This window comes from Diabrotica undecimpunctata, chromosome 7 (assembly GCF_040954645.1).
Source record: "Diabrotica undecimpunctata isolate CICGRU chromosome 7, icDiaUnde3, whole genome shotgun sequence".
NCBI lineage: Eukaryota > Metazoa > Arthropoda > Insecta > Coleoptera > Chrysomelidae > Diabrotica > Diabrotica undecimpunctata.
The window spans coordinates 51,563,090-51,587,957 of record NC_092809.1 but is presented as its reverse complement, the minus strand read 5'-3'; the positions used below and the strand labels follow the sequence as shown (position 1 = coordinate 51,587,957).

Below are 24,868 nucleotides of genomic sequence, written 5' to 3'. Positions count from 1 at the left end.
TTTGGATACATGTGGTGGATTGTTGTGCTGCCTACCCACTCTCATGATTTTTGTCCCTGATATATTTAATTCCAGACCAAACCTTTTACTCTTATTTTCAACCAGTCATATTGGCTTGGTTGGTTGTTTTCATCTTGGCTCTTAATTTCTTTGCATATATTGTTGTTTGTCAGCCTTGAATTTTATTTCTTTGTTAAGGTTTCTCAGATTAGGTTAGTTACATTAATATCAACTAATCAACCTAATACTGTCATCAAATTCTTTAGTCTGTGGACTAGTGCGCACTTCGATTGCTCAACCTCTAATCGTTCCTATTGGCCAATTGACCTGGAAATTTCTAAAATTGCTACGATACACGTGTATCAAAGTAGGCAATTTTTGGGTCAGGCAAGTCATTCCTTCACGGGCTCTCCTCCACTATTCTTCAGCTTCCAGACTCTGCGGCTGATTTATTTTACAACTACATATTGGTTTTTTTTATTGTATCATGTAAAAACAGCTTGTCATTTTCAAGGCAAGCTACACCAAAAGATGATTCTTCACCTGCAACGGTCCAAGCCCCCTGCAGAGGACACAAAAGGCCGGCAAACCACTTTCTCTGACGAGACATGTCGCCAAATAATCTCCACAATCCCGCGCCCAGCTACACCGAAACCAACATTGATGAATCTACATTCTACAGTGTGCTAGATTCAAGAAGACAGCGGGAAGAGCCATCGGATGTTGGACTGCTAAGTATGTAAGTCAATGCCTGCCTGTAAAATCTGGTCTACTGTTGATCTACTAGGTAAAAAACTGCACTGACAGTTCACAATATTCTAGTTTTCATATGGTGTTATTTTACTTCTTAATATATTTGGTGACAACTTGTTCTGCTGCATATTTTTTAACAAGGATTGAATCGCCTGATGCTGCTCTTCTACTTCATGTTTTACATAACGTATTTCGCAGTTATGTCATTACTTCAGCAGTGTTGTTGTTTATTAGCTGTCCAATTGAGAGTATATTAAACAAGGACTACCTATAATAAGTATCAATATTCTTGGGAAAACTTTGCTGTAATATCCACTAATTGTTGAGGAAAGCTTATTGACTTCCTTTTTTCAGAGGGTTACAGTACCAAATATTTTAGGATCATGGCATTGTTTAAAGAGTTAGTTCGTTTGATAATTTAGCAGACCTCAAGGCGTTGATCCAGTATGTGTTTGGTGTTGGAAGCTTGTACTTGAGAGAAAAATTAAGATTATGAATCAATTGATATATCTCATTTAAAAACAAACGAATATTTTACACAAAAACTATGACGAAAAAAAAATTTTTACAAAGTTGTTCATTTATACCGGGTTTTAAATATGACGTAAAATCTACCATATTTTCGGGAAAGCGTCATATAAACTTTGCTTAGCGACTTGAGACCAACTGCGAATACTGTTTTGGCTACATACAATATTGATTTCGAAGGGACCGACAATTGTTGATAAAACCCAACGAGTTCGCACTTTAAGACGAATACTTTCCTAGGCACGTTTTTTTCTAAAAATTCAAATCAATATTTATCAACACAAAAATGAACTAAATATAATTAATTTAAATTGTTGTTTTTAAAACAATTCTAATAATCAAACAGAATATGTTAAACAATTACATCACAAAAGATTTTTTTTCTCTTTATTCCTGAATGAAAATTTGGAATTACTGGAGAACTCACCATTTGATCAAGAACGAAGTTGCATTTGTAAGTTTGTTATTTCTAGTTTAGTTTTCTCTTTTCTGATTATGCTAACTTGGAAGTTATATATATATATATATATATATATATATATATATATATATATATATATATATATATATATATATATATATATATATATATATATATATATATATAACTTCCAAGTTAGCATAATCAGAAAAGAGAAAACTAAACTAGAAATAACAAACTTACAAATGCAACTTCGTTCGTATATATATATATATATATATATATATATATATATATATATATATATATATATATATATATATATATATATATATATATATATATATGTCGGTTTACAACGTTTTTCGACGTCTTCCGATTTCCAATCTCCATCTCATTCTATCCTTCCATAAATCGTCCTCCAGTTCCCTTTCCCTGATTTATTTATCAACTTGCTTGTAACGTTTGTTGAGCAAATTAATTACACCGTGGACTGGCCTATAAGAAGATATGAATGACTTTTAGTTTCTTTACATTTTTGTCCCTCTAGGCTATTTAAAATTATAACATATATTTGAATTTACTTTCTCCGGTAACATGAGTTGCGTTTTATATGAAACCGACATTTATTAGCCCTCAGGCGAGACATTGTAAACGGAAGCGGTGAAGTGTCTTCTAGCGAACTCATATGATCGATTGACGTAATTGTTGGATATAAATGGTAGTATATTAGATAAAGATTTACATGTCATGAATTTACATAAATTTTATTATGCACTTAAGAATACGATTAAAAAACAGCGCTGTGATAAAACCATTACAATAAAAATATTAGGTAATTGTCTTAAATAGATAAAACATTAAACTATGATAAACCAATAAAACCGAGTATTCAAGAGTCCAACAAAATAGCATATTTTGCTAATTTGCCTTAAACATATAAACTGACGTTTATACATAATTTTTACGTTTCAATTCTTTATCAGTTTGACTATAATATTGGTAAGCATAGAAAACTATATAAATCACGAAGAATGTGTGTTGAAATCAATTGAGATGCAATACATCTTGGTCTATTTTTGTATAAATATTTTTCTAAATTGTAAACTAATATGGAAAATTATAAAACATTTAAAATTAGTCTGGCCATTGTCCAATACAGTCATTTTTTCAACTTGAAAAACCATTTATTTTTAATTTTGCTGGACTTTGAACTCTTAATACCAAAAAAAATGAAAGAAATGAAAAAAGGTGGGCAGAGACTCTAGTTTGATATCTTCACATTCATAAAAATATGAAAAATAAAAATAAAATAAAAGACCCAATCCTATAGATCGTCCACTTACAATAGTTTTTGGTTTGACCCAGAGGAACCTATGTACCAAGTTCCAAAACAGTGTTTCACTTAGATGATTTCCTTTAAAAGTTATCGAATATAATTTTATAATTTGCAACATTTAAGTATTCAAAATATGCACCATTGAGATCCAATTGAGGTTGATTGTCCAAAATATTTACAAAGGCTGGTAGCTTCGGTTTTTGAAAACAGATTATTATCTTTTGTCGTAGTTCTCCAATATCTGCTGGGAAACTTCTGACTTAAATACTGATTCCTTCATAATACCTCAAGTGTACACTTGAGTACAAAAAATTCGATCTAGGCCTATTTTATTCAGAAAAAGACACAGTTTTGGAGATGTTACTTATAGATTAAACATAGATTCAAGAAGTAACATTAGATGTAAATGTTACCAAAAAGAATAATAAAAGTAATTTTAGAATCAATGGAGGTTTACTTCTAAGAAAAACTACAGAAAAATTAGTACTAAGTTCGAAGATATGTTAAATATAGATATGAGAAATGGTAAGAAGATGATGTGGGTACGTCCGACAAACCAACTTTAAATGAAGTTAAAGGAATAATAAGATATATATTAAATAAGAGATCTTTAAGAAAGAATCTTCTGTTTTAGGGGTTTGGCACAAGAAGAAAATTCCGAAACAATTCCGAGAGAAAATTAGTGTTGCCCAAAATCGGTCTTGGTCTTGCAGTCTTGCAAGCCGGTGACTAAGCCTGCGAGACTCTTGCGTCTTGCAGTTAGGACGGAGTGTCGTTTTAGCGAGTATTGTAGTTCGGGTATATGCTTAAATACTCTATGAGACGCAAAAAAATATGTAATAAAAATTTAAAAAACTGGACTTATGCGCATTACGAACAATACCATAAACATACATCAAAATCATCAATCAAAATATTCATTAAAAACAACACATTTGACACGTGCTCAGAGATCATAATTACAATGTAAAAATAAAATATTTTGTACATTCTTTTCCAGCATGCGACTTCTTCTCTCTGAAATTAATTATCCAGATTTATAGCCGCCCTCTAATCATAAAATAATCTTGCATTGATACGTCGACAGTAATATCGTATCGAAATTTTTTTAAAATATCTCACCTTAGCTATAAAAAATATAACACTTATTATTACGGACACCCACTTCCCACTAATTAATTCAATTTTTTTGCCATTATAATTTAGTTAGGAGGAATCTAAATAAACAAATCTTATCGGCCTAAGACTATAATTCTGCTGAGTGTGCGATGAAATCATTCGGTTAAACCAAATTTGCTGAAAGAGCGCGATAATATTCAAAAGTTTATTAATAACAGATAATGTAGCTTACCGTGTAAACAAAATACCGAAATATTTAGAATAACGAAGTAACGATATATAATTCTCGGTTTGTTATTAGATAATTAGGGTATTGAATAGTAAGGGACATTAATAATAGTAGTAGGTACTTTTTCGACATCACTAAACTTCATTTGACAAGTTTACAATTTGACATGGGGGACAAAGATTCAAATAGTTTTAAAATAGTCGGAGTAGTGAGCGTTGGAACTATAGATATAAAAGACCTAAAAGCAAATTTGATGAGTTTTTCGAAATAATTTATGCATCCCAATTTGCTTTCTTTGAATTGTGCCTACATAGAAAGGTTAAAATGAAAATGAAAAACAGAAACACTTCAGGTTTAAGGAAGCATCTAATATCTTTTCACAAAAAAGAATTACAAATATTTCTTTCTGAAAAACCAAAATTCTGGTTCCTAAAAAAATATTCCCACTACTTTATTTTGGTAAATTAATGTATTTATTAAGTAGATATCTCCTTAATTTAAAATAACTTCTTTTGATTATCATTACTTTCTTACCTATTCTTTATTTTTTCAAGTTAGTTTTTTATATAAAAGTAGAGCTAATATTGTTAATAACATTTATGTTGCTTTAATAAGTGAATTATAGTTTGTTATTTTATCACCTAAAGAATATGTGCCCTTGATACCTTGATACCAGTATTTGGATTTTTGCCACGTACCAATCTTTTTTAAGATTTCCATTTCATATATGGTGGAGGTCCATCAATACCTTTCTAGAAAGAAAATGTTCTTTAAAATACAGTCAAGTTTATGTCATTAATTTGGTTTTTTTGTGTTTTAACCATGTTTGATTGACTTTCATGGAGCATGGTAGATAGCTGGGTTAGTTAGAGCATAGGCACGGATCGCGTAGATCGTGGCTTCAAACTTCCCTAGTAACGTTTAATAAATAGCAATAGGCTAATGGGTAACTGCAAGACTTGCAAGACTCTTGCTGCAAGACCAAGACCAAGACCGGGAGTGCAATACCAAGACCAAGACCAAGACCAGGTGTATTGGCGCAAGACCAAGACCAAGACTGTCTAAGTCTCGTCTTGTTCTTGCATTTGGGCAACACTAGAGAAAATACAGTGAGAAAACTATAGAGGTGTAGCACTACTAGAAGCGGTCTATAAAATACTTGCAAACATTATTAGAAAAACAACTACTAATAAAATAACTATATATACAAGGCATGTGACGCTTAGAAAAATAAAAAACATATGAAGAAAAAAGCTTTCTAAAACAGTTTACAGTGAATACTGGTTTAAAAGACAGGGATATGATATTACCGAATTTATTCAAACTAGTATTAAATCAAATCATAAAATAATAATAATTTTCTAGATATAGAACATTTAAAAAAATTTCCATTAAACCAAAAAAAAAAGTAATGTATAGAAATGAGAGGAGACATAATAAATAAAGGCAAACATGTCAAAATAAAAAGGAACGGGGGCGTACAGAATTTTGAAAAAGTGAAACAATTTGAATTCTTAGGAATAACCGCAACTAATACGTTAAAAGGAGAAAAAAAATAGACAAAAAAATAATACATGGAAGGCAGAACGGTAGGGTTACCAAATTCAATGCTAAAAGCAAAAAATGTATCAAGGACAGCAAAAGTGCGAGTCTACGGGACAGTATTAAGTCCAACAGTGATTTATGCTAGCGAAACATAGATTATAAATAAACATTACGAAAAAAATATGAGCCAAATAGCTAACGCTCGAGCTAGAGCAAGAGAAATAAAATGTTAAATGACTACTGGAAAAAAGAAAAGTGGAAAAAAAGAAGAGGACGTCCAAAGAAGAAATGATTTGAAGCAGTAAAGCAAGATTTGTCAGAAATAGGCATGAGAGTGTGGAGAGAGAATGCAAGAAACCGGAAAATGGATTGAGCTAACTAAGGTTTTGGAAGACAGGGGCCTACAAGGCCTATAGTGCCTAAGGATTCTCAATATGAAGGCGACAGGAAAGTTCTGACCAACTATAAACAATGTCAGAATTGCCATCATCACCAGCATCTGAAATAGATAGGTACCATGAGAAAAAAATGATTGTATTGGAAACTGAGAATGTATTAATTTCTTTTTGCCTTCTCTTACGCAGAATAGGAAGTAGTGAAACTGCTTTAGAACTAGCTTTTATTATTCAATACTGAGGTCATTTCTAAGAGATCTTTTTAGACTTTGCAAGACCAATTTTTGAAACCATCTCCAGTCTATGACAGTTAATAAGACCATCTCAAGTAGAAGGTATCAATTATACAAGACCGTAGAAACACTAGAAAGATAGCCTTTTAACGTATCAATAATAGAAGATACAGACAACAGTCTCAAAATTATCAAATAAAAAGGTAGTGGATAACAATAAAAGTGAAAAACGATAAAATTTTGCACCGGAACAAGAAGCCTGGTAAATGATAAATTTGTCGAATAAAAGTAAAATATTGGTCTTATATACAATACTATTAAACGATATCTTGCGTGGATTGTGAAAAAAATAAGGAAAGCTTAAAAATATCTTTGTTATACGAAACAAAACTAGACAGTGATATAAAGATATAAAAAATACAATATCTTGGTCACTATAATTATAAATACACCATAGGAAAGTGGTTTAATTGACTACTTTTAAACTTTTTAGAATTTTTTAGAGTATTTTCGCTACTACAATACTACTACAACACAATACAAATCACAAACGTTTAAAAGAAGAAAGCATCGTAAAATTAGTATTATGGTTGCTATGAACAGAGAAAAGCAATTTAGGGAAGCCTAAGGCGAATTGATATAAAAGCAAATAGAATTATGATTGAGTCGAATGCTTCTTTTGGGTTTATGAGCATTAAAACGAGTTTTTGACTTTCAACTTCTTGTGTAAAAGTAATCTCATATTTCTTCAGTTCTTTGAGGACCTCCTGCCCTTTTATTTTAAATTTTTATTTTGTTTAGTTTATTAGAATTATTTTAAATACCATTATAATAGATAACTCTTTGCAGCTAACCTTATTTATTTTATATCCTTTTAATTGTATTTAATATCCTTTTTGCCAGACACACGCGCTGCATAATAATTGATAAAGGCGCAAATTGAAAACATATGATTGTTAATGTTAGTTGTTAGTCACGTAGTTACCTCACTGGTGTATAGACAAGCGGTTTCCGAAATGACAAATAACAAAGTCAGTAGGACGTTTCGTGCATAAGAAAGTAAGTAGGTAAATGAATATTTATGTTTTGCAGAAAATGGTTTCCCTATTCGGAAGGTCGTTAACAATGGTAATGACCAAACAAGTATAAATAGAACTTGTATTTTTGATCAACATTGTTAGCTTGGTATACACAAAAGTAAACCAAGATTAGACTTAGCAAGTGTGCTAAGAATCTATGGAGAAATCAAGAAATAACCAAAAGAAATTATTTTAGTTGCTTCTCTATTGTTTTTAAGTTGTGGTTTGTTATGTGGCCAATTCCCTATAAAGTTTGTTCTTTTTAATAATCTTTTATACAATTATTAGAGTAACTCCATATATTGGTACAGTATTATATAGATTGTTGTTCTTTAATAATTTTTAAGTGGGCGCTCTCCTTTCTGCTTTATTTCATTGTTTATCATATTATAAGCCATTCAATATTTCCTCTGTATTACTTTGTGATATTATCTATCTATCTAAAAACCTTTTATATCCAAGTTCGAATATAGGCTTCCCCACAGACTTCCATCATCTGCCCATTTCATATGTGGTCTTTTTTTGGGTCATATTGGTTCCCAGGGTCTCAGTGCAGCACTTTTTCCTAATGTTATGTTCCTTTTACCATATTATTTTGTATTGCTATTATGATATTCGCTATGCTGTTACTCATTGTTTTTGTTTCCTCTTTACTCCCTTCTTCTTGATCTTCTGTGCTTCTGTATCTAGTTCTTAAAGCATATTCTTTAACAACTCCTCACCACTTATTATCAGGAAGTTATCATTAGCGTAACCTAGATGGTTAAGATATTTTCTATTTACTCGTTTTCATTTCTTTTGCTAATCTAGTTTATTGGACACATCTTTTCCCTCTCTCTACCTGTGTCTCTCCCTCTCTCTCTCTCTCTCTCTCTCTCTCTCTCGTCTAGCAAATTTTGAGCGTCCGCTGCCACTTCATCACCTCACCTTTTCTATGGCTTTCCTTTTGGTCTTTTGCACTACATTTTACTATCTACGGCTCTTTTTGGTAATCTTTCGTTAAACGTATTTTGAGATCGGTGCCTCTTTGAACAGTAGGTAGAGATCATGATTGTACCTGAATCTTCATACTCCGTTTTCATTTATAGGTCCAAATATCTTTAGTAGGACTTTTCTTTAAAGGACTTTCTGCTTTCGTTTTGTGTCTTCTGTCATCAGCCATGTCTCGCATTCATAACGTACTATTGTTCTGAGAATAGCTTTTTAGACCCTGATTTTTATCTCCAGTGTGTGTTTTTTAGCGGGACACATGGGCGAATAAAAATTTAGCGTTTTTCCCATTTATATTCTACCTTGAATTTCTGTTCTATTCGTGTTTAATACAACCCCCAGATATGTGAAACTTTCTACAGTTTCAATACCGTCCTCTAAGTCAACTATACGTCTTTTTCCCCTAGGCCTTGCCGGTGTTAGCTTTTTTGTCCTTTGAATATTTATTTGTAGTCCGGTCTCTTCGGCCCTATTTTTAATTATGAAAATATTTCTGCCACCTCTTCTATTCTGCTATACATAATGCTAATGTCATTGGTATAGGCGTGAATCTGTATTGATTTTTTTTAAGAGATTAACTCTTTTCAGATGTCTTATCAAATATTTGAGAGTCAGGTTTTTGGTACTTGCTTTTTTTCCTTGGACTATTGAAAAGTTCGTAGTGAGCTCATTTTGTACTCTGCCAGTTGCTATTGTCTAGTCCATTGTTGCTTATTATTTGAGTCGTAGACCTGTTTGAAATATATGAATATGTTGTAGACGTCAATGTCGTATTCCCACAATTTGTTTAGAATTTGTTTCATTGTGAATAGCTGCTGATCGATTGTGAAAGGTGTTGATCTTTCTTGTCAAAAACCGGTTTGATATTCCTCGACGATATTTTCAGTTAGTTGTTGGAGTCGTTTGTTTAGTATATAAGTAAAAACTTACTGTACGCTTTTTACAAGAGGGTTATGCCGCGATAAGGGACAGATGTCACTAGGGACACATCTTCTAGGACTTGGTTAAACAGCTTTGGTGAAATTGTGTCACCTTGCCTTATTTATTTGTTCAGTGATATTGGATCCAGAAGTTTGTGCTTTTATTTAACAGTGCGTATAGTGTATTAATAACAGCCTTTTCGCCATTCTTCAATATTTCTTTAGTGACTCTGTATGTTTCTGGGGATTTGGCGTTTTTCATTAAGTGCTCTTCTCACTTCTGCTTTACCAATTTCCGGGTCGACCTCGGAGTTTACCTTCCTAATTTTAGAGTTTAATAACCTATTTAGTTCTTTATGTGGTTTTTCTCTACTTTCATAAAGTATATTTATATTCTCTACTTTTATCAGTACTTGTGATGTAAACTTTTGTTTTTAAATATTCTCTTTGGTAAAGATCTTTTACGTTTTTAATTGTAGCTAAGATATAGCATATTTATAAAACTTTTTAGTAGTCAGTATTTTTGTATATATATATTTAGGGATTCTACAGTATTCACTGCCTTCCCTCGCTCAACCGTTTCCATCTCTCTCTGTTTTTCCATTCTCCATCGTTTAGGCCTCTCTTACTCATGGCGTCGTCTACTTCATTCCTCCAGGATTTTAGGGGTCGTCCTCTTTTCCTCCTTCCTATGGGGCTCTATTCGGTTATTCTCTTTATCCATCTGCTGTCGCTACTTCTTCTTACATGTCCATACCACTTTAATCTTTTTTGTTCTATATATGTTAGTATGTCTGTTTCTATTGATGTTCTTTGCTTTATTTCGTCATTACTTCTCCTATCCATTCTTGTTATTCTGCAGCATCTTCGCAGGCATTCCATCTCTGTTGCTACTATGTTACTGCTGTTTTTCTTGTTTATGATCCAATTTTCAGCCCCATGTGTCATAATACTTCGCACTAATGTTTTATAAATCTGCGTTTTCGTCTTCATATTTAGGTGTCTATCCCACCATACTGAGTTAAGTTGTCGGATTGCTGTTCTTGTTTGTCCTAATCTTTGTGTAATTTCTACCTCTGTTGTTGCCTTTTTCGTGATTATAAACCCCAGGTATTAGAATTTATCCTTTCCTTTGATTGTTACGTTGTCATCACTCTGTAGATCTTCTATGTCTTCTTCACTTGTAGATAGGTACTCTGTTTTCGCGAGGTTAATATCTAGGCCAGCCTTGGTATATTCTTCTTGTAGTTTCTTCATCATGTAGCTGAGGTCGTCTTAGTCTTGTGCAATCACTACCTGATCGTCTGCAGAAGTATTTTTGTTATTTATAATAATTATGTATTAAGTTTCTTACAGATAAATTCCATTATCAAAATCTTGTACTATTAGAATCCTATCCCTAAAAGTTTATTAGACCCCTCTCTAAGTTTAAAATAAACTAATCTTTGTATAATACGCTACTTTTTGCTTTTCTCATTTAAAATTATGTTTTGAACAGTTGTAGCTACGTTTCACAGATGTTATTTTTATTTATTAATCAGTTCTAAATTTAATCCTATTTTTAATTGCCTTTAATAGCATCATAAATAAAATTAGAGCTCCTATTAAAGCCAGCATTTCTGCAAATAAAATTGTTATTTACACTAAGTCTACCAACCTAGTTTCAACAACAAACATTTTATAACTTATGTTGGGCATATCTACTTTAAAACTGGGCATCGAAACTCGATTTTTCTGCAAAAAAGCTCATTAAGTTATTTTTAATAAAAATAACACTCACTTTAGAATTAATTTCACAATAAATAATTTGTCTACACTGCAATCAATGAAAATAACTTTTTTAGATAAAATATTAAATTAAAATCTTCCTGTTAATAAATTACAACAAGCATGCCAAAACCGGTTACCCGTTGTTAAAATAATATCTAATATACTTGAGGTGACGACCGTTAAACAAAAAATATCCATCATAAATTACTTGGTAGAAGTAAATTAGATTACGGTTGCATATGTTACGGTGCTGCAGGCAAAACGCCTTTAAAAAACTAAAGAGCATTCAATATGCAACTTTAAGATTAGCACTGATTGCCTTCAAAACTAGTCATATTAGTAGCTTACAACTTTACTTTTAGAAGATCATGCACCAACGCTCTATTTATAATAAGGCAAGTACAAGAGAAATCATTAGAATACAACAAACTGGCATATCTATGTTTCGTGGATCTTAAGAAGGCATTTGACCGGGTCAAATTAAAAGACGTTATCCACTTAATGTACGGAATAGAGATACCTCTAGGAATAATCAAAACAATCGAGAATGTCTACCAAAACAACACAATAAAAGTAAAAATAGAAGAAGAACTAACCGACCCTATTGCAGCTAGCAATGGGAAACGACAGGGTGATTCCCTGAGTCCTCTTTTGTTCAACCTGATTATGGATGAAATAATAAAAAAGTAAGAACTAAAAAAGGATACCAAATGGGAGAAAATAACTTAAAATAATCTGCTATGCAGACGACGCAATACTACTCTCTGAGTGAAGATGATTTACAATGTATGCTTCATCAATTAAATATAACCGCCAGAAAATTTAACATGTTAATTTCCCCAAAAAAGACAAAATGCATGGTTACAACAGCAAATTTACTAAGATCTAAATTGGAGCTGGAAGGTCAGATAATAGAACAAGTGATGGAGTTTAAATATCTAGACATCACATTATCTAGCTACGGAAAGCTCGAAACTGAAGTGGAAGATCAAGTGAATAGATCAAACAGAGCCGCAGGCTGCCTAAATGAAACAATATAAAGAAATAAAAATATCGGGAAAGAAACGAAAGGCAGAATATACAAAACAGTCATCAGACCAATAATGACATACGCGGCAGAAACAAGACCTGACACAGAGACGACAAAAAGGGTGTTAGAAACAGCAGAGATGAAAACACTTGGAAAAATTGATGGTAAGACACTGTGGGACAGAGCTAGAAGTACAGATATACGACGTAGATACAAGGTGGAGAACATCAAGAACTGGGTAAGAAATAGAAGAGTAGAATAGAACGATCATATTAGCCGAATGACAACAAATAGAGTAGTAAAAATGGCAAGAGACGGTTCCCCAATAGGAATATGATCAGTAGGAAGACCACGAAAACGATGGAACGACAACTTACTGGAGGCACATTGAAAAACAGACAGAGTCATGTCTATATAAAAAGAAGAAGAAGAAGAAGAACTCAACAGATGAATTATTAATTAATTAATTACTATTTAAATGGGAATAAGCCACAATTAACGGTTAAAGTAAGTTTATTGACGTTTTAATTTCCACTTCGGAAATGGTTCTCAAAATACAAGATTTCCGAAGTGGAAATTGAAACGTCAATAAACTTACTTTAACCTTTAATTGTGGCTTATTCCCATTTAAATAGTAATTAAATTAACATGCCACAGGAAAATAGCTTCAGAGCAATACCAATTAGTTATAAGGACATTGCCAAGGTGTCCAGTAAAGATCCAGTACTAAGGAAAGTAATAGATGATGTCAAAACAGGGTTGGCCAAATAAAGTTGGCAGTGAATTTAAAGCATATTATAGTAAACGTAATCACCTTTCTATTGGAGAAAATTGTCTAATGGAAGGTATGAAAATTGTTGTTCCAGAGGCTGTACGCAAAGGTATATATTGTTATTTAGATTATTGGTAACACACAACCAAACAGCACAATTGGTAACAGGAGAGGAAGTAATATCAATATTAAAAATTCACTCGTATAAGTAAAAATTATTATTTTTCGGCCAGAAAATTATCTTACTTAAAACAACCCACACAAAATTTCATAATTAAAAGGGAAAACAAGTGAAATTTCAAACAATGTTTATACTTGTTTGCCCCCTTATTTGTGTCCACCTAGCGGACAACACGCGTACTAAACTTAAAAATCAGCCGAATTAAATTTTTTTTAATTATTCTACATCTAGATTATTATTACTTCATCTATAGTTGAAACATACGTCACGTGCCATCAGAACACCATATTTTCTGCGGCATTAGTTCATACAACGTCAAATTACTCTTTATTATTTATCTATGGGAAAAAATTTATGTGATATTATAAAAACTAAAAATATCACCTTCTATTTGACGTATTATTAAATGATAAATTATGATAATAAGCTATGTAAAACAGTTCCTAAAAGTTTGAAATAAAATAAGAAAGAAGCAATTAAGTAAGAAGACGGCATGATGTATAATTAATAACGTAATTTGATTATCAACATCATATTAATTTTCCTTGGAATAATATTACATTATTTCTTAAGGATACGACTGTATTTACTTTGTATGTTCGTTTGCTAAAAGTATTAAAAAGTGTCAACTAATTTAAAAACAAAATTTGACGTCTGTCATACAAATTTTATTATTTGTAACTTTTATGTCATTATCCATTTTAAATTAATATAAAAAAACGAACCACATTAAAAAAATAAAATAAAATATATTATAAATAAAATTTTAAAATTAACCCAAAATGTCGTTTTTTAATTAATTTAAGAACATTTTGACAGTTGTCAAAAATTTAAGTGAATATAAATTGAACTGGACTAATTCTATTTGTGCAAAGAAATATTTTATCTAGAAATCTTTGAAATAAATGACATTTTTCGTTTTAATGCTCTGAACTGTCGCATTTAATAATTTTATCACAAAATTGAACGAAAATGCTCATTCGAAATATCAGAAATATTCATCGTGCTCCATATTTGTATAAATGTCACGTAAGTTTTATATCTACAGCACAATGTGATAGAAATCCTCAAGAAGTTTTTACAGCAAAAACGCAACCGTCAGATGTTAAAGGAAAGGTACCTCCTAAGGAAAATACTATAATTGCAAACCCGTATTTAACACAGAAACCTGAAAAATTAACTGTAAGTACCGATACAATATCTTTTGATGAAATTCCCGGCCCTATCAGCTTAAGACTGATATCAAAATTTTGGAGTTTAATTCCAATTATGGGAACCGAACTGACAGTAACAGTTGTACAGTATTTGTTAAGTGGTGGAAAATTCTTTAGAGGAATACTTAGTTGGGGTGGAAACGCACCATTCTTTAAAAAATTTTTTGACGTATATGGACCAGTTGTCAGATTGCACGGCGCATTTGGTAGTGATGTTGTCTTACTAAGCAGACCAGAGCACGCTAGTGCAGTTTTCCAAACTGAAGGCCCCTATCCAATCAGGTCTTGTTTAGACTCCGTAGAGCAGTATCGCTTGCAATGTAAAAATTATAAGCAAGCTGGACCGTTCCTTACTCACGGGCCGGATTGGGAAAAACTACGAAAATCTGTAGAAGTGCCGTTGCAATCGATTGTTAGTGAACAGCAAGCTAGCATTGATAAAACTAATTCCGATTTTTTACAAAGAATAATTTCTATTAGAAATAAACAGGAAGAAATGCCGGCCAATTTTCAAACTGAAATATATAAATGGACCTTGGAATGTCTTTGTTCAGTGGCTCTAAATCGAAAATTGGGATTTTTGATTCCGTATGGTGTCGTTCCTGCTTCTGATCCAGGTAGGCTTTTGGACGGGATATTTGGGGCTACCGCCGCTATCAAGAGACTAGAATATGGTTTCCACTTCTGGAAATTTATAGAGACACCTTCATGGAAAAGCCTTGTTAAAAATTGCGACATGATTGACAGCGTCCTATCAAAATATATTGAAGCAGCTAAAGACAGTTTAAAGGACAAGAAAGCAAAAAATCAAGGCTTGGAAAAACCGAGCTTTATTGAACATCTTTTATTAAAGGAAAATATAATTGGTGAGGACGTCATGACTGTACTACTAGATATGTTCCTTATTGGAGCGAATGCGACTGTTCATTCTGTAGCTTTCTTCTTTTATCATCTTGCTAGAAATCCTCGGTGCCAGATTAAACTCTACCAAGAAATAAAGAGCCATTCAGGACCGGTAAGCTTGCACATACTTTTATTGTTATTCCTTTTTTTTTTTAATTAGATATGATACCAAAAATATTTAACGTTGACTATCATCCTAGTGAAGGAGATTTTTTGCTATATGAAAAATGTATGCTGCTTTTTGGTATATTATTCTGAATCTAATTATTTTACCTAGTAAGTAGTATAGATTCCGTTATGTGAGTAATTCTCTGTGCTTCTATTGCTCTAATTTTTCTTCACCCAAACATTCTTGCATTTCGTAATTCATGTATTGTCTTACATCCTCTGTGTTTTCCCCCTTTGATCCCAGTATTTTTCTCATAATCTTCTTTTCAAAAACTTTCAGTTGCTATTCTTCTCTTGCTGGTAACGTAAATGACTAAAGCATAAACTACTATTGATCTTATGGTCATTTTGTGGATTTTCATTTTTGTGTTTTGGCTTATCTTCTTATCTCTAAACATTTTTTTATTTCTATAGAATATTTTATTTCCCGCATGTTCTGTTGACTGATACTCCCAAATATTTCAACGTTTTAACCTCTTTGAAGCTGTGTGCGTGTCAGTTCTCTCATTTGTGTCTTCTTTTTCTTACTTACTTTTATGTATTTTGTTTTATTTTCATTTATTTCTAGTCCTTTAGTTTGGCTTTGTGTTCTGTTTATTGGAAAGTTTTCTTTAATTCCCTTTTATCTGCTGCTACTATGGTTCTATCTTTCGCATATTCTATTATTTGTACTGCATAGTTCCTGCGTTTGATAATTTTTTCTTATCCTGTCTAGCGATAGAATAAATAGTACCGTTAAAAGCACATCTCCTTGTCTTACTCCATTTTTTATTTTCTGTTCTTAGTTTTCCAGTGTCTGTTGTTGTTTTGGGAACCTCGCGTTGTCATTTCTATGGATCTTTTATTTCGTATTTTACTCACTTGCAAGTATTGGATCTATTTTCTTCTGTTTAGTTTACCAATCGTTAGTTTAAAGTCTAGAAAAAGGATATCTGTTTCTTCTTCGTACTCTTATGTTTTCTCATCACTTGTTTTAGCGTAATCTTCTTTTTCTGAAACCGTACTGGTAATCTCCTATGCTTTGTTCTCTGTATATTCTTAGTATGCTATTATATATTATTTTATATGCTACATTTAGTGAATTAATTGCTTGGTAATTTTTACAGGTTCTGTGGTCTTTTTGTTTTGTGATTGTTACTATAATTCCCTTCTTCTATTCTTCGGGCATTATTTCCTTACTCCATATATTTTGTACTAGTTTATAAATATTTTTGTGCCTATACACTTCTGTACAGGTTAATTTTTCTTCTTTTTTATCTTATTCTATGTTCATTATTGTTTTTCTTTTTTCTTTTCGAATATTTTTTCGAAATACTTCTACCCCTTTTCGGCTTATATAGCTACATTAGCTGTCCGTTTTCGGTTATCTAGAAGTATTGGTACTATGGTCTTGAATTGTATCCTTTATTTTCTGTCTCTATCTCGTTCATAATTTCTTCACCTTTTTTATTTTTCTTTGATTTAAATAGTTTTTGATCTTTTTTCTTTGTCCTTTTCTTCCACTGCTTGTTTGCACTCATCGCCAACTTAATTATTTCTTCTTTCATTTTGCATTTGGTAACCACTTTCTCTGCTGCTTTGTTTATTCCTTGCCTGATTTTTTGCACTGTTCTTTGTCTTTTACCAGTTCTCTTTTTACTTCTTTTTTTTTCAATTTATATTCGTCTTATCTTCTCTAATTTTCGACTTTCAATCTTTGTCGTTTTTATTTTGCATTTTGTAATCACTAACCACTAGCCAAAAACACTTGCATTGTTCCAATCGATTTTAGTCTTTATGTCCGAACTAACGTCATTGATCCGAGTGTTTGTGTGTCTTTTTAATCAGTAAATAGTCTATTTGATTCCACTACAGACTACCTAGTCTCATCCATGTTATTTTGTGTATGTCTTTGTGTTTAAATCTTGTGCTACTTATGTCCATGTTTAATGCCCCTACTAAATTACATAGTCTTTCTTCGTTTATTATCGACAACTTGTTCGGTTTGCTGTTTACACTTATGTATGATATTCTTCACCTACGGGTTTGTTTAAATTCTATAACTACTTATATGTGTCTTTTCTCCTGTCATCATAAAGCCATTCTTCTATATTACTGTATTTGTTCGCCTGCATACATTACTGTATAATTTTCCTTTTGATTTTTCGATATCCCCCCATGTGGTTTCCTGCATTCTTATTTATTATTTCTATACCATCTCTTGTATATTTGAGTTTACCTAGTTCTTGCAGTATTTTCTGTTTGTCTTTCCAGCTCTTCGTTTCCATTATACATTTCTTGTATCCTATCCTAAACGCATTCTTAAATTCTATTTTTAGTTTAATCTCTTTTTCCATCATTTTTTGTATGTCTTCTCTTAGTCTCTCTTCATCACCTAGATGTTCCTCACCTCCTGTTATGATTAATTTATTGCGTATTTTTCTTTGTCGGTCTTCTCCAATCTATTCTTCATGAATGTTAATGTTTTTTGAGTTATTCGTTATCTTTCTCCCATTTTGTTCGCTTTTTTCTGTTGTTTTCTTTTAATTTTCTGTTTTTACTTTGTTTTGCTTACTTAAGTTTCAGCTATATATCTTCCAGTTGGTTGTTTATATCCTTAATTTCTATTTTACTCCCCAGGATGTCTTTAATTTCTTGCCTTATCTAGCTCAGCAATTTCTTAAACTGTTCCATGTCCGTTAATATTGTATTTACTTTTTTATGCACGTGTCTAGAGCATTTCTACTTTATGTCGCTCTTTTTGACCTCTTCAATCGAGCTGTCGTGTTTTAGTGTCGTGTCTTTTTTCTCCGGTTTTATTTTCTTTGTAGATTTCTTTTATTTAGGGATGCCTCTTTGATCAACATTTTTGTCAATTTCAAGCTATTGCCTGCGATATTTTAGTGGAATTGTTTCAAGGATGTTCCAGTGCTCATCAGAAGTTCGTTGCCTACTATATTTAGAAGTTAAGCAGGCAGGAAAGGAACTTTAGTTTTAGGAAGTTTGGTGAGTACTTTTCGTCATCCTATCTAGCATCCTATCATAGATAGTAGGAATGTTTGCTATTTAGTGTATTAACGCTAACGGATAATTACGTTTTTTGCTCATGATTCTCCTTAAAATCTTTCTCTCAGTAGCCATGATTTTGGTGATTTGTCTGTTGTATACTGTCTGGTTCTTAAGCCTTTTGACGTTGTATAATCTGCCGTTGACCATTTTGTTAATGGTATTTTTTACAGCTGCCCTTTCAGAGTCATCTGGGTCAGATGAACTCTGCTTTCTTAGAAAGGGGTTATCTCTATATTCCTCCTCTTTTTCCGGGCTTTGAACCAGATGCATCGGATATAAAACTACTCAGTTTACCCCACAACCAACGCTGGCTTAGTTGGATTGCCATAATACTTTGCTCTTATTAACGTTGATATTTTCTATATTTCATGACAAATTATTGCATTATAACCATTAAATAGCAATGACTTGATAAACGGACGTTTAACTCAAAATATACAACTATTTTAATTAATTACTTTTTTAATATTTTTGATACTGAATAACTTTTTTATGTTTATTAGATAACCGTTGAAAAACTAAAGCAACTAAAATACCTACAAGCCTGTCTTAAAGAAACCCTACGTTTGGAACCACCAATTCCAATTATAAGCCGCGTCCTCAGCAACGATGTCGTCTGTCACCACTACCGCATTCCAAAAGGCACTCACATTCTCTACGGTACTCACATGAACAATATGCGTGAAGAATATTTCGAAGATGCTACCAAATTTAAACCTGAAAGATGGTTTGAGGATGAAAAAGGTGGATTCGGCAACGAATATCAAACTTTTGCTTCGATGCCATTTGGTTACGGACCCAGGAATTGTTTAGCCAAAGAAATGGCTGAGAATTGGGTTGCTTCTTTGATGTTGAAGGTTTGCCAGATGTTTAGAATTGAGTATAACTACGGCGACATCAAGAGCTCAAACGAATTGATGGCAGCGCCAACAAAACCTCTTAAATTTAGACTTATAAATCGTGTTTAGATTTTTTTTGTTCGTTCGTATTTATTTTGGGAAAACTTATTTGTTCAGACATTAATAATTATTAGAAAGTTTTTGTATAAAATATTAATGTGTTCTAGAATTCGTCATGTAATATTTTATAAATTGAATAAAAAATGTTATTGGAAAAATCTATCATTTTTTATGGAAAAACAATCTTCTATTTCAAAGGTTTTATAGACCATCTTAAATACATCTTGTTAATCACTCTTAAGACCGCAGTTATTTTGTTCATTTTTCCAATTTTCAATATTTTTTTTTTTATTTCTTTTTTACTTCTTCTAATTTTGTAACATACTGGTTCTCAAATGCACATGGGCATATCTCTGCTCTTCTGTTTATTGTGCTAATATCACGTAAGCAGCAGTAGTTTTTATGTGTTTAAACCACAATTTCGAAAAGGTCCCCTTTGACTTTCAATTTTCTTCTTAAGGTGACAGTTAATAGCTTTTATTTTAGCCATTTATGAGAATAATACCCAACTATTAATCCTTTTGCTGTTTAAGGAGATCTAGCTGTTCTATTTGGGCACTAGTTCTTCTTAGGACCTCTTCATTTGTAGCGTGGTTTACGTAGAATTCTGAGCAGCATTTTAAGACTTTATATTTAGAAATATTTCATACGATTCAGTCATCATACTTTAAGTATCCAGGTATTATTACAATACTTTCATACATCAGGATGGGCTATATATAGCATTTTAAGAACCGGACCCAAGACCTTCATGCCGAAGGACGTGGTTATTAAATTTGCCAAACTAATTTTTAGCTATTGCTAGTCTTATCGTATTTGTTTTTGCTGTTTAAGGTAGCTCCGCCGTATTTAAATTTTTTAATCTATTATATGGCACGAATACTTATTTTCAATTGGGCTTCCTTATGGGGTGGTCTACTGATTATTGTCAACTTGGTAATCATCATCACTGGCTCGACAACCCTTTTTGGGTCTTGGCCTGTTCCAGGATTCTTCTCCATTCTGATCTATTTCGTGCTTTCTTTCTCCAGTTTTTTATTTTTAAGGTTGTTATATCATTTTCTATTTTTTCTAAGTATCTCAGCTTCGGTCTTCCTCTTGTTCTTTTTCCTACTGGCATCTGTTTGAATATTTTGTTTGGTAGGTATTTCGCATTCTTCCATTCTTTCTACATGTCCTATCCAACGCAGCCGTCCTATTTTAATAAGTGTTATAATATCCGGATCCTGGTATATTTTGTATAGTTCACAGCTGTATCTTCTTCGCCATATTCGTTTTCTTTTGTGCCCTTAAATATGTGTCGCAAGATTTTTCTTTCGAAGGTGGCTAACAACGTTTCCTCTCTTTTAGTGAGTGTCCAGGTTTCTGAGCCGTATGTGAGTACCGGTCTTATTAGGGTTTTATATATTTGGCATTTTATTTTTCTTGCGACGTTATCTGATCTTAGTTGCCTAATTAAGCCATGATAACATTTATTTGCAATAAATATTCGCCTCTTCACTTCCTCCGTAACGTTATTATCAGACGTGACTAGGAATCCCAAGTATATAAAGTTTTGTACCCCCTCTATGTTGTATTCTCCTATTGTTATATTTTGTGGCTGCCTTATTTCTGCGTTTTTACTTACCTGCATATATTTTGTTTTGGTCTGATTGATTTTAAGACCACTATTTTGTGGAGCTCATTCTATTTGGTTGTATGTCATCATTTCTCTTCTTGATCTTGCGATTATGTCAACATCATCTGCAAATGCTAGTATTTGCACGCTTTTATTAATGATTGTTCCTCGTGTATTGACTGTTGTGTCCCTCAGTATTTTCTCGAGTACGATGTTGAACAAGATGCGGGATAGAGCGTGTCCCTGGCGTAGTCCCTTTTTCACATCTATTGTTTCCGTTAATTCATTTTGTATCCGTATTCTACTTTCTACTTTTAGATATTCTTTTATCAGTTCTATTGTCAACTTGGTGTCTTTGCAATATTGATATAAATTCCGTACTCATCTTTCACCCTCCTAATGATATTTATCATCTCTAATGTCTTGTGATAATTAATAAACTAAATGAAGATATATTTTCTTATTTTCTTTACTGAATAAGTATAAAGATACAATAAATGCACTCGATAAACAAATCGTGAATGCGATATGTTTTTTATTGTTTTTTCATGCGATAATGCAACTCACTTAGAGTATCCATTTAAAATTTCAGAGTGATCGGTGTAAAATTGATGAAGTTATAGGCATTTAGGAGTGAGTTGAGTGAGAGGTGAGAGGTGAGTGATTAAGGTGAGTAGTGAGGTGGGTGAGTGAAGGTAGTGATTGAGGTATGTGAGTGAGGTGAGTGAGTGAAGTGAAGGAGCTTGGTGTATGAGATAAAAGAGTGGGGCAAGTGAGCCCTCACATATAAATTGGAATAAGTACAGTGTCAAGTTCTCAAAGTTATGCACTCGCGGCAGGTAACAATCGAATTACTAGACCAGATAAATAGGCTGCAGATGCAACAAAAAAAGGCAGAGTTCGTTGATGGCAGGAGCAAAAATATGCTCTAGATATTTTAGCTAAAAGCACGTTGTTATATGGACCTAGAATGAACGATACTGGTTTAGTATAAAAATGGCTTTTTTATAAACGCGTTTTTCTCGGAATAATTTGGTGTTTACTGTATCTCAAAAACTACTTGATTGGTCCTTCTCAAATTTTGCACACTTCTTTTACAAATAAGTTACTAGGTCGCAACGTCGCAAATTAGTCAAATTTTGACGAAAAATTTTCGAAAATAAACAAAAATCGCCTGTTTTTCTTTCTAAATTAAAAAAAATAATAAAATGAACAATATCTGGATATTGCAATTCATAAAATAACGAAATCTTTTTGGTTTTTTTTCTACAGATACTCTAGTTTATCTAGCATTCTTAATTTTTAATATTTTTGTACCAAAATTTCAGATCATACTCTTGATATGTTGTACTATAATGTGCTAATGTTAATAAATAAATTATGTAAAACAACTTACCAAAAAAAAAAATAAATAATAAAAATAAACCCTACCCCTCCCACCCTTAAACGCTAAAGTGGGCCAAGGGGAAGTAGAGAATTGTGGGGGCGATAGATATTGAAGAAGCGGAATGAACGTGGGAAAGGTTTATTACTGCTTATAAATAATTATATTTTTCACTTTTACTTATTTGTTTTATTTTAATTGCAACTTTGAATCTTTGATTTCTCCTATTGGTAAGTACGCCTTTTTGGTTACAATTATTTTTATTCCTGCCTACTCATATTTATCTTTAGTTTCCTTAGCATGTAATCCATATCTTTTTTCCAGATTGAATATTAAATATTATGTATAAAGTACGTTTCTAATATTTAAATTAGACATTCCACAAGAAAGTAGTTTTAGAAGCTTGCTAATCAATATCACTTGATCATCAGCGAAGAATAATGTCTTCAGATAGCTATCGCCGACTTTGATTCTCATACCTGAACATTTTTTTGTCCCCTTTTTTGTAATGCCTCATAAATATACCTAAATTTTAAATAAAGTAGGGAATAGGCAAAATCACTGTTTAAGACCCTCTGTTACTCGAAATGGCTTTTAAAATGAATTTTTCATCTTAATAACATGAATTTTTCATCTTAATAACACTTAGAGGACTTTTATAGATATTCTGTAGAATATTTGTTTTTTTTTGACTCTTTTCTTTTATTACTTGGTACTCTGCTTGTATTTGTTTTTTAAGCATTTACAATAAACTCAAATATATGTTGTCGACATGCAGGCTTAGAGCACACCTGAAGAGCTTTTTTCAATACTGCATAAATCCATGTCTCCATCCATGTGTTAAAAGTTAATATTTCCCATTTAAAATGAGCCCAACAATCACGTTTTTTCCAAAACTTAATTAATTCACTCAAAAACCTTTACACCATTTTATACAAAATTTACTCTTTTTTTATACAAAACGTAACATCTCCTTCTTTAGCTAACCATTAAAATTAGTTTTTGTTTTACAAAACTGCATAAATCCTCCGGCCTGCAGAACTATCCCTCTACTATTTTTGTTTGGTTTTAAAAGCATCCTATAGAATAAGATGTTGATTCGTGAAACAAAATATAATATTCGTTAGTTCTAAAACTACGCTGTATGAGATTATCATTACTTTTCCGTTCGATGAGATTGGACGTTATGAATTCGTTGTATGTCAACGTTGTTTCTGTGTTTTGCGTGTTATTTTGAGATCGATACTGTTGCTAATTTATCGGTGGGATCTAAAAAAAGACGATCCATCAAAACAAGAGAGAGGGCGTTCAAAAATTACGAAGTACAACGATAGTGATCCTCATTTTAGTGTTTCTAAAACAGAAGGCCAGCCCATGTGCCCATAGTTCAAAAAATCTTCGTTGTGCTGCGGTATCCTACGATGATATAAAAATTAATCGACAAGCAGTCTACATGGCAGAGGGTAAAGAGAAACAAGATCTTGTTTTGATGAAATATATCTCTGCTTTCGAGCCGCAAAGAAGAAGGGGAAGTGGTGCGTCTGTCTCTGTAACTCGCACAAGGACAGTTTTTGTGAAATTTTTTCTCAAGTCATAAATACAAACGCATGATTGCCCCTCGACTACTGCGGATTGGAAAGGTCGTCAATTAAGGTCTGCTGCCCAAAGAAAATAGAGGTGGTTATCGACGAGAAGCTTTTTTCAGAACCAAAAAGGAAGCAGTCGGTCAATTTCTTGGTAAACTAAATTGTGTTGAATCTCATTATGGAAGAGGAAAAAGTAAGATAGTTTACCTTTTAGCAGAGTTAAGTGTAAACGGGTTATATAAAATGTTTAAAGATGCTTACACTGCTGATTTGGACGTAAGCTATTCATGTTTTCACCTAATTTTTGTAACCGATTTTAACATTGGAGTTTCCTCTCCAGCTACAGATGCATGCGCTACGTGCACTCGTTTTAAATATCTTATTCAACAAAATGCTTGCGGCTCAGTTGAAAATATTAGTCCAATGACTGAACTTCATATTCACAAGCTAAAAGCGGATGCGTTTTACAAACTAACGAAGGAAGCTCCCAGTGATACTTATAGTTTTGTTTTTGATTTGCAACAAGTGCACCCACTCCCTAAAACTCCAATCGGCGATGCCTTTTATCGCCGACAAATTGCATTCTATGCATTTTGCTGTGTGCTTATTGACTCAAAGGCACCAATATTTTATACGTGAACTGAAACGCAGGGAAGCAGAAGAGCAAATGAAATCGAATCTGCA

The 24,868-nt window shown here is 32.5% G+C and overlaps 2 protein-coding genes across 2 annotated transcripts in view; both read left to right on the top strand.

Annotated features, from left to right (window-relative positions):
• Positions 1-24,868, top strand: part of LOC140445339 (uncharacterized) — a 212,583-nt gene that overhangs the window by 167,802 nt on the left and 19,913 nt on the right. The window lies entirely within an intron of this gene.
• LOC140446731 (probable cytochrome P450 301a1, mitochondrial) lies at positions 14,179-19,754 on the top strand. The gene is made up of 2 exons (XM_072539322.1): positions 14,179-15,533; positions 19,141-19,754. The coding sequence occupies exons 1-2, from the start codon at positions 14,277-14,279 to the stop codon at positions 19,603-19,605; spliced, it is 1,722 nt and encodes a 573-aa protein (XP_072395423.1). The 5' UTR covers positions 14,179-14,276; the 3' UTR covers positions 19,606-19,754.

Coding starts and splice junctions, on each gene's coding strand:
- LOC140446731 (XM_072539322.1), top strand. CDS start 14,277: ATGCTCATTCGAAATATCAGAAATATTCATCGTGCTCCATATTTGTAT. Junction 15,534..19,140: donor TAAAGAGCCATTCAGGACCG/GTAAGCTTGCAC, acceptor TATGTTTATTAG/ATAACCGTTGAAAAACTAAA.